The sequence below is a fragment of the Stegastes partitus genome, unplaced genomic scaffold (assembly GCF_000690725.1).
Source record: "Stegastes partitus isolate 25-593 unplaced genomic scaffold, Stegastes_partitus-1.0.2 Scaffold1708, whole genome shotgun sequence".
In the NCBI taxonomy this organism is placed as follows: Eukaryota; Metazoa; Chordata; class Actinopteri; family Pomacentridae; genus Stegastes; species Stegastes partitus.
The window spans coordinates 69,469-80,656 of NW_007579439.1; the positions used below are offsets into that span (position 1 = coordinate 69,469).

Genomic DNA, 11,188 nt, shown 5'->3' on the forward strand with positions numbered 1-11,188 from the left:
TTTCTCTGTTTGGCTTCTGTTTGCTGAAGAGGGTCAAGCGTCAACACTGCAGAACAATTGTGTGTTATACTTGTAGCGGATAGTTTGCTATCACCAGACAGTGTCTACTGAATCACAACACCATGTGAATGCAGGTATGTTTCTCAATAACGTAAGTTGTTGTTTCCTGTGTGGCGGTTTGTTGTCTTCCACCTCATCTGCCTGTCTTAATAAAATGTAGCATAGCACAACATCACAGTTAGTGTCTTATTAAAAATAATACTTAGTCCTAGAAGGGAAAAAAACGACAGAGCTACGTAGTAGTTAGCACATCGCGTTATACTCCCCACGTGTACCAGCGAGGTAGTCTTTGCATCGCACTTAAGCAATAACAGGTTCCAGACTTTACATAGACTATAGACAGGAAGCCTTGTTTCCACACGACTATTTAAGTCTTGTCAGCTTAATTATGATCCCAGCTCATTACCAGAAGGCTGTACTACGAAACGAGATTAGTGGGTTAGCGAGGTGTGTCGAGCTTAAAGTTTAAAGTGGTTCTCTTTTTACCTGGCTAGATCTCCATGGTAACTGATGCTGTGGAGCTAACCTGGTCGGGAGCAGCTTATGTTCAGAGTTTCTGATTTATATCGGCCGGAAGGAGCGTCTCCCTTTAACCACGTCGTTTCCTGACTATTTTATATGAGCGATACAGATTCTCAGCTGAGGGAATGTGTTTTATCTGCAAACATGCTGAGCTGTACGTTACTAATATCACTGAATGAAGCCGTGTAGTTAAAGTATCACACACTGTATGTATTGGGTTGCCATGGGAACCAGACAGGTATTTAGTTGGTGATGCAGAAATCACATAAATATGTTTTTATGTTTGCTGTTAAGTCCGTTTACACTGCTGGTACTGTAGCTGATAGAACACAGATTAGAAAATGGATTATTCTACTGGTGTTTAGTACAGAGAATATTCAATCAATAGCATTAATTTTGCTTTGATTTGGACAAAAATTAAAGTGATTTCCTGCATTATGGGACAGTGTCAGACCTAAATGCACTTCAATACAATATCGGGTTTAAATATATTAAGTTTCAGCTGGAAATAAACGGCTGTATCAGTAAAATGCTATTAACATGTTTAACAGTTTTCTACCAGCATTCCTGTCTTGGACCATTTGCAGTAGCAGCACTTTTTTACAGTCATATTTTTTTATATTCCTCATTGTTCTACATTAAAACTACGCGTTGACTGAAGCAGCTGCAGACAATCATTTCATTTTGTGCAGCAGAAGAGTCACATAACACATTAAACACCTCTTTTTATGTGAATGCACACAGAGTTTGAAGCAGAAAGCCTGAGTTGACGAAGAAAGTTGATAGCCACCTTCGTCATTCCCGTAGTCTCTGATTGGAGCTTTAGTTTTTGTCAAGCAGACTTACACAAAGAAAGTCCGGCTGTGCCAAACTTGCTTTGTAGTACGGCTCTCCTTTCAAGACCAATGAAAGACTAATACATTAAAAAGAGCCTGAGGGAAGAAGCTGTTACACAAAACCTTTAGAACATCATGATGGAGGCTTCAAAAGCATGTGTGACGGGTCTTCCACAATGCTTAGAGGCCTCCCAAATACAGAGAGTGTCGTAGATGTCCAGAGGTCACAGAGGAGAGACCCCAGTGAGTTTCTGTTTGCACAACTCTGCAGAGCTCTGTGGTCATCGGCGTGGCACACTGGTACAATGATCAGGTCAATCAGTCGTATGTGGACTGACTTTGGAAAATGTCTTTCTTAAACCTGTTGGTGACAGACTACTGGAGCAGCAGGTCATCTGACAGACGGGTGGCTTTTACTGCTAAATCAGTGTTGAGTTTCTCAAAGTGTGCTTAGAGGTTGATGGGTGTGTCAGGGTGGGAAACATCAGTGTCACAATCACACAGAGGGATCTTCGACTCTGTAATGGCCCGTTTACCTTACCACATATGCGTATCTTTCATGTAGGTTAAGTGGTTGTTGATTTTTTTTGGAGCCAACTCCCTCTTAGCCAGCTTAATGCCACATGACAAGTTAGATCTTGAATTTCGACTGCGAGTGGGAATGTCACTGTAAAGAGATGGATAGTGTTGGAGGAGCTTATGGACATCAGATCTGGCAGCATTGGACAGATGACCTAAACATGCATTTAAATTTGACAATCTCTGAGTTTCTGAGGTGCACACAGGAAGCAGAGTTGTGCTGGTCATCATTGGTCATCACGTGCCTACTCAGGCAAATATAGATTGTGATTTACATTTATGTGATGGATAATTCTACAAAGAAGCTTCAAACAGACATAAATGCCTATTTATATTGTGCTAGGACAGGCTGTTCTAAGACACTGTTGAGAAATATCACTGTTACAGAGAAATGTACGACATTTTCAGCTGCTAAGGAGGAAAACTGGTGAATTGTTTTTATTGCGATATTTAAGAAAATGTTTCAAAGACAATGAATTTTCTATGGGTGGGGAAAATTGCTTGTGTAGATAAAGTTTTGTTCTGAATGGCCATTCAGTAAGCTTTAGGAGTCTCACTGTAAACGTATCCTTCAATATTTTTACACATCGGCCCTAGAACAAGTGTCAACTTGCTGTTTAACCCGGAGAGTGCTACTAGACCCCTAAACATAACTTTTGTGTGAGGTTACATTACAGTAGGTACAACTGACTACACTGACCACACCCAATGGTCCTCTCACATGTTTGTTTTCCATTTCAGATGCAGAGCACCATGGGGCGGCGCAGTAGCAGTGTTGTCTCCCACAGTGTTCCAGTAGTGAGTGCGTGCCTTGCTGCCCTGCTCCTCAGCAATGCCTTGATTTACCTTTATCTGGACTCTGTGTATCAGACTGGTGAGCAGCTGGCATCTCCTCAGTCGGGCTGTGTGCCTCAACACTTTAAAATGCCAACCATGAAAAACTGCACGCCCTGGCTCCAGTGTTCACAGATAAATGCTGAAGTACGCAAGCTGAAGCTGATCGGCCAGGGAGCCGTTAAGAAGGTAGATGGACTTTTATATTGTATGTTATCTTAATCTGTTGTCTGTGGATGAGATAACAAAAATGTGACATCAACAGAGAGCATTAAATCTTGTTAGTTGCCCATCTGAATCAGGATTTACCAGTTCAGTCAGTTTAGCACAAAATATTACAAATTAGATTCTAGTTGTGACTTAGGTTTGGTTAAAAAAAAAATAAAAAATAGATAAGAAAGATTCACTTCAGGATTTCAACTCCTATCTGCTCCAAAAAAAACTATTTGACAGTAGCACTATGTTGACAGCATTAAAAAGGGGGAACTGAACTGTAAGAACACAGTCTAAAACCTGGACAGTATACAGAGTCCTCACACTAGAACTATTTCATAGTTCTTCGTCAAAGAAGTACCATCCCTGGACTGAAGCATTTGATGAAAACCCTCATACACCATTTCCCTAAGACCTTTAGTAAAGGACCAATGTACAAGTGCACCTCAAAAAATTTGAGAACATTGGGAAAAAGTTTAAGAGTTTCTGAATGAAGGCATCTAGTCTGTTTAATTTCTAAATGATGGCATCCGTCCACAGTTGTGAATGATGATGGGTAACACTGGTTGGAGCAGAGAGGCTGCTCTCCACAGCTTTATATATAACACACACACACAAAAAAAGCACAGCGAAGAGCTCCTTTCATTGGGCATAGCAGGAAAAGCACAGTCATAACTATTTATCCTAATGGCCTCATATTATCAGTTACCCCATTAAGTAGTGTCAGTCAGCAAGCATGCACAGTATCAGGAGCCTTAAATTACATTTAGCCATTGTCATTGTCAACACTGACATCTGTTTTTTTTCCTCCTGTGATGCTTTTAGAATGTCTACTATGAAAAAGCTCTGTTGTAGAGCATCAGCTGTACTCTAAGTTAAAGTATGGTCAGCCTTCATCAAACTGAAATGAGCAATTTATGGCAAATTGGCAGAGTTAAGATTAAAAAATGTGTTTAAGAATCCAAAAATGTTGCTGAATGAGGCCTTTTGACATAACCAGCAGTCAGTATGCATTGAACAGGTTTAAGTTTAGACTTACTGACCTCACCATTCACACTTCTCTTCCCAGGTCTATCTGTCAGAGTGGAGAGGTCAGAAGGTGGCTCTCTCCAAACTTTCCTCTATGGATTACTTGGAGGATTTTCTCCATGGACTGTCCATGTTAGAGGCCTTACAGGGCCCCCAAGTGGTGCAGTTGGTGGGTTCTTGCCTTGAAGACCAAGCCTTTGTTACAGAGCATCACCCACTTGGCTCACTGCTTAACTTGGAAAGTGTTCTTACACAAGAGCAGCACCAGCAACACAACACATGGCAGATAAGACTGAGGTTGGCTACAGATTATGTCTCCATTCTTCATTACCTCCATAACAGTCCAGCTGGATGCCGAGTCATGTGTGATTCCAACAGCCTGGAGAAAACTCTGTCCCAATTTCTGCTGACAAATGATTTTCACCTGGTAGTGAATGACCTGGATGCACTGCCTAAGGTGGACCCATCCACAAGCTCATTAGTAAAATGTGGCCACCGAGAACTTACTGGAGATTTTGTGGCCCCAGAGCAGCTGTGGCCATTCAGAGACAATGGGAAGCCATTTTCAGACAATCTCATGCCAGGATATGATGAGAAGACAGATATCTGGAAAATCCCAGACGTGACATGGTTCCTGATGGGACGGGTACCTGGAGGGGATTTAGTCCACTTCCACCTTTTTCAGATCCATGAGGAGTGCAAGAAGGAAGACCCCAAGCTCCGCCCCTCAGCTCTCGATGTTTTGAAGGTGTACAAGTCAGTCTACAGCAGCATAGTGCAAGACAATTTAGGTTATAAGGACATGCTTTAGACTGAAGACTCCCTTATAAAGACCACAGACGTGCATTATACACTTGAGGAACAGATAGACTTGAGTATTCTGTACAGTAATGTATTCATATGTTTTTGTATTTTGTTCATTCTGATCAGCCCAGGCTTCATCTCTTATGAACCGAGTTTAGTTTTGAAACATTTTTTATTGATCTAATGTGAGAAGTGACAAATAACTAATGTACCAAGCTATCATGAAAATTCTTTCTCTTGCAAACAGAAACAAAAACTGTCATTTTTTAATACTTTGTGTGCTCAAGTTACAAATAGTACCACATAACGATTAGCATGCAGCAAGTTCCCTAAACGACTTTGTAGGAAGCATCAAGGACTGACTAATGAGACAATACTTAGTGAGGAACTTGTAGAGGACATCACCAAGTAACAGATGCATACTTTTTATAAAGCACATGTTTGATTGGCTGGAAAACAGCCTCAGAACATAACAGTACCACCACCATGCTTGATGGTAGGTTTGGTGTGCTTTGGTTTAAAGGACTCACTTTCTCTCCTCCAAACATATTTCTGGTCATTGTAGCCAAATATTTCAACAATAATATTTGAACTTTATTGGAATGTATATCTGCTTTGAAATTGCTCCAAGTTTCCTGACTTGTTCAAGTCAACGATTTGCTTGTTGAGATCTTTGCTGAGCTCCATAGACTTTACCACTGAAGTGTTTGTGACTGAGTCAAATGAGTGTTAAAAATGGGCCACCGGCTGTAGTCAATAGTAATTACTCATGAAAGGTTACGAAGCTATGCCACTAAGAAAATCAGATTTACACGGCTTTCTACATCACCAACACTCATAATTCAAGTTTCTGTTGGTATATTTTTGACCCAAGAGACGTCATATTTCCAGAAGACCTACAATAAATCTATGAACAAGCCAAAATGCCTGACTGTTGTTTTCTGACAAAGACACGAGTTTAAGCAATTCCATGGCAGAAAATGTAGTTATATGAGCCACTGGAAAGTGAAGACTGCCATGATATACATGGTCTTTACAGGTGTATGTCAACTCACAGGTGTGTGTGTGTATATTGTATTATATATGTATATGCATACGTATCTATCTATCTATCTATCTATCCATCTATCTATCTAGTTGCATCAACATATACCTGGTTTGAATTATTCTATCACACACTATCACAGGGTTATACTACTGAAGACCATACAGGTGCTGGTCATATAATTAGAATATCATGAAAAAGTTTATTTATTTCAGTAATTCCATTCAAAAAGGGAAACGTGTATATTATATTTATTCATTAGACACAGACTGATATATTTCAAATGTTTATTTCTCTTAATTTTGATGATTATACCTGAATACTAATGAAAATCCCAAATTTACTATACTAGAAAATTAGAAAATTACTTAAAACCGATACAAAAAAGAATTTCTTGAAATGCTGGCCAACTGAAAAGTATGAGCATGTACAGCACTCAATACTTAGTTGGGGCTCCTTTTGCCTGAATTACTGCAGCAATGCGTCGTGGCATGGAGTCGATCAGTCTGTGGCACTGGTCAGGTGTCATGAGAGCCCAAGCTGCTCTGATAGTGGCCTTCAGCTCTTCTGCATTGTTGGGTCTGGCGTATCACATCTTCCTCTTCACAACACCCGATAGATTTTCTATGGGGTTAAGGTCAGGCGAGTTTGCTGGCCAATTAAGAACAGGGATACCATGGTTCTTAAACCAGGTACTGGTAGCTTTGGCACTGTGTGCAGGTGCCAAGTCCTGTTGGAAAATAAAATCTGCATCTCCATAAAGTTGGTCAGCAGCAGGAAGCATGAAGTACTCTAAAGCTTCCTGGTAGACAGCTGCGTTGACCTTGAACCTAAGAAAACACAGTGGACCAACACCAGCAGATGACATGGCACCCCAAACCATCACTGACTGTGGAAACTTTACACTGGACCTCAAGCAACGTGGATTCTGTGCTTCTCCTCTCTTCCTCCAGACTCTGGGACCTTGATTTCCAAAGGACATGCAAAATTTACTTTCATCAGAGAACATAACTTTGGATCACTCAGCAGCGGTCCAGTCCTTTTGGTCTTTAGACCAGGCAAGACGCTTCTGACGCTGTCTCTTGTTCAAGAGTGGCTGGACACAAGGAATGCGACAGCTGAAACCCATGTCTTGCATACGTCTGTGCGTGGTGGTTCCTGAAGCACTGACTCCAGCTGCAGTCCACTCTTTGTGAATCTCCCCCACATTTTTGAATGGGTTTCGTTTCACAATCCTCTCCAGGGTGCGGTTATCCCTATTGCTTGTACACCTTTTTCTACCACATCTTTTCCTTCCCTTCGCCTCTCTATTGATGTGCTTGGACACAGAGCTCTGTGAACAGCCAGCCTCTTTAGCAATGATCTTTTGTGTCTTTCCCTCCTTGTGCAAGGTGTCAATGGTTGTCTTTTGGACAACTGTCAGGTCAGCAGTCTTCCCCATGATTGTGTGGCCTACAGAACTAGACTGAGGGACCATTTAAAGGCCTTTGCAGGTGTTTTGAGTTAATTAGCTGATTAGAGCGTGGCACCAGGTGTCGTCAATATTGAACCTTTCCACAATATTCTAATTTTCTGAGGTAGTGAATTTGGGATTTTCATTAGTATTCAAGTATAATCATCAAAATTAAGAGAAATAAACATTCGAAATACATTAATCTGTGTGTAATGAATGAATATAATATACAAGTTTCACTTTTTGAATGGAATTACTGAAATAAATATACTTTTTCATGATATTCTAATTATATGACCAGCACCTGTATGTACATATCAATAAGTCTGCACAAATTCAAGACTGTAGCCACATTATTTCTCAAGTTATGGCACTTCAAACATTATTCCACAGATTGGTGCAAAAAAAACAACAACAAAAAACACAAAAATCCACCCTACCTTCTTTAAGAATTTTTAACTCAAAAACTAATGTTACCTATTAATCTAGATTTTACACGTGATCAACTTAACCAAGATGGTCAGGCGTGGGACATTCGGCGAATTGAGGTGGAAAGACCCACATACTGTCATGCCCAAGTTTATGTATGTACATGTAGGGCTGAGTATACAAAAGTTAACTTCATTACAGTAGCAGGAGTAAATGTAGTTTGTTATTCTATCTTCTCAATCAGAGTCGCATTTTTAATTTCCTTCATCACAACTTGTGAAACTATGAAACGGTACAGTATTACATTATATCACATATAGATCTGGACTGCTGGTAGCCAGACAGTGAAAATGGTACACACCAATACACTAAGTGTAGCTACTAATCAGTTTCTAATCAGCTAAAGGAGCCAGTCACATGGTACCTGGTTGTTGTACACGTTTTGGTGTCACTTTGAAGGTAAAAGCTCCCTTGCTCTTTGGGGGCATACACTCACGCTGTATGATTCATGATGCATTTTGGTCTGTATTTTACATTCCAAAATGGATCCAGGGGCCCTTCTGGTTTCTCATCCTGATTGGTGATACCGATGGGTAGCAAATTAAAGGAAAATCTGAACCTTTAGTATACCTGCCTTAAGGGGACAGGTAATTGCTATTAAATACAAACTTGTTTTGATAACCTTTATCCAATGATAAAATAGTATTTTGTGTGGTTTTTCTTTTAATTTGCCACCTGTCTGTATAGCAAAGATCTGATATGTTGTTTGGTGTTCAGCCCTGTGTTGGAGTCTGTTGGTCAAATGAGACGCTGCAGCCAGCTTGAGGTTGTCACTACAGAGACCCCCAAAAAGAAGGAGAAGCAAAAAGGTCCCCTGCCTGGTGCTCTCATGGCTAGATCTGATTCTTCACATTTGAAGCCTATAACTTTTTCTGTCATTACCTTTAATCACTAGATTGGAATGGCGAATAACAACCACATCAGAAATATGCAGGTAAAATCATTTAAGATATCAATGGATTACATCTCAGATGCCATAGTATACTCTGTAATGGCTAGGTTCGGTGAATATGCAAGAGCATTTATGCAAGACAGCTACTGCTTTTAAAATCTACTACAAAAACAAAAAATTACCAATAAAATTTAAATGGCAATTTTTAAGGCCGAGTGATTTCCACACATTTTTAGATGTGTATTGTAGCGTGTAGTGGAACAACACTTTGTAGTTCAGTTACACTCGTTAATTTAGGGGCACCACCTCAGCTTACTGAAGAATTATTTTAAAAGAAATCTCAGAGACTTGATTCGAAATCATGTTTATCAGTCTGTTATCTGAAAGTTGTAAATTCTAATTAACTTGACCTCGGTTCCCACACAAAGAAAGACACGAAATTGTGAATTGGTCTAAAAGAGAAACATTTATTATCTAGTCTACTATTATAATACACATGAACTAGAAACAATGAAATTGGAGCATGTGTAGTGAACGTGTTATTTTGGATTACCCATCTAAAAGAAGAGGATTATGGTGAAAGCAGGATGGTTAGCGAACGATTTAACGCTAATGATTAATAATTTGGTTCACGATCGATACGCTTATGAGTTGTTGAATTGCCATAACATCAACCTGATCAGGAGCAGATAGAAATGTTGGCTTTGCCTACTGTGTGCAGTGCTGATGGGAACGGAGTCTCCTTTGGCTGGAACAGTTGTTGGTGAACCGGCACTTTTCGCGACATATCCAGGCTGTTTCCTCCTGAAGCGTCGTGAAGTTGCCTGCCAACAATTTTTGCCATGGAGTGCTGTTGGAGGCCCGTCAACAGCTTCCAACGTCGGCACACAGTGGTGGATCTGTCAGTAGGCACCCGGCGTCCCATGCGTGGTGTACGTGCTCCTCAGGGTTGATGAAAAATGGCTTTACTATTAACGGTGGCTCTCGTTGTGTTTTCTTCCACGTCTGGCATTAGCCAAAATCAAATTTGGAAACTGAGAGTGAAGGCGCAGTAAAATTGATCTGTTACAAAACTTAATTTCTGCGGTTTGACAGAATCAAGTGTGTGAATTAGAACTGAACTTTAAATGAAGGTGAGCACTATCTTAACAAAACAAAGTCAAAATTAAAACTCAGAACTATAAAAATGAAGATATATAAAAAGACGAAAGAAAAACGCAAAGAAACGAACCTAAGAGAGAGGTTAAGTGAGACCAGACGAAAAAAAAAGAAGAAAATAATAAAATAAAACGGAATCAGAGAGCAAGAAAAACAAGAAAACAAGAGCCTGAACAAAAGTAGTTTCCTACTTTTATTCTCCACGGTCTGGGGGTCGTGTATGGAAGGTGTGGAGAGGAGTTTGCCGCGATGTTTGGTAACTTAACCCTCCTCTCTTTGTTATTAAGAGGAGAGACGGCTGCGTTTCTTAACTTAAATAAATACAAAAAAACCCCAAAAATGCATTATACACGTGAACGCGATAAATTTGTCTCTCACCATGACCCCTGAACATGAAATGAAAGAACAGTGACGTACATATACCGCATGAGAAACAGCATAGGCTAAGCAACAAAAACAGGAAAGAGATATAAAATGTTTAGATATGAGGAGTGTATGTTAGCATATGGAAACATAACACATGGGGTGACGTATCGATTTCTACATGACTGATTATACCTATAATTTAGCAATAATAAATTTAATCAGCGGTAACATGGATGTTAGTGGCGATGTAGTCTCGACCTCACCGGACCATTTACTGTTGCTAGATGGCACTGTGGGTCCATGAAGCATGAATATTCATGTAAAAAGTCTTCTTAGTCCTCATACCACTTACAGATGTGATTTTTGGATAGGTGGTACAAGCACTTCTTAAGATCCATGCAGTTACAACACCCAAAACACAGATTTGTAAAAACTGTTATTTGGTCTGTATATGTATAAATGTAAAAGTATGAGACCTTTCCAGACCCCCACTGGTGGGCAGCCCAAGTTTCATGACCCTCCTTATCAGTGACCCCCCCCTGCTCGCTGGGAGTTGTGGGATAGAAGTGTTGGTAAGAGTCGGGGAGAGTATCCATAGAAAGAAGAAAAACCACAATATTCACACCTCAATGAGAATCACTGTGCCTTTGAAGTTGTTGTTTCCAAAGTGTTGGTGTCCCATTTGTTGTTTCATGGAGGAGGTATGAGCGGCCATGCTGTAGGAAAGTGCATGCATCACCGTTTTTCCAGTGGAATACCGATAGTGAAGTTGATTTGAAGTTAATTCCCTTTTGTGACGTGAATGGTGGTTTCTCCTGAGAACGAGTGGGTTTTCCCGTTCTGTATAGTGTCCAAGGTGGCAGTTGTATGGTGGGAGTAGATCTAGAACTTAAACAAAAAGAGTGCTT

The 11,188-nt window shown here is 40.2% G+C and overlaps 1 protein-coding gene across 1 annotated transcript; it reads left to right on the forward strand.

Moving 5' to 3' along the window:
• pomk (protein O-mannose kinase) lies at positions 1-5,801 on the forward strand. The gene is made up of 3 exons (XM_008301763.1): positions 1-134; positions 2,739-3,020; positions 4,114-5,801. The coding sequence occupies exons 1-3, from the start codon at positions 129-131 to the stop codon at positions 4,882-4,884; spliced, it is 1,059 nt and encodes a 352-aa protein (XP_008299985.1). The 5' UTR covers positions 1-128; the 3' UTR covers positions 4,885-5,801.
• The last annotated feature ends 5,387 nt before the right edge of the window (positions 5,802-11,188 follow it).

Bases quoted from the DNA above. Each gene is read 5' to 3' on its own strand.
- pomk (XM_008301763.1), top strand. The intron at 3,021-4,113 runs GTAGATGGACTT...TTCTCTTCCCAG, and splicing joins GCCAGGGAGCCGTTAAGAAG to GTCTATCTGTCAGAGTGGAG.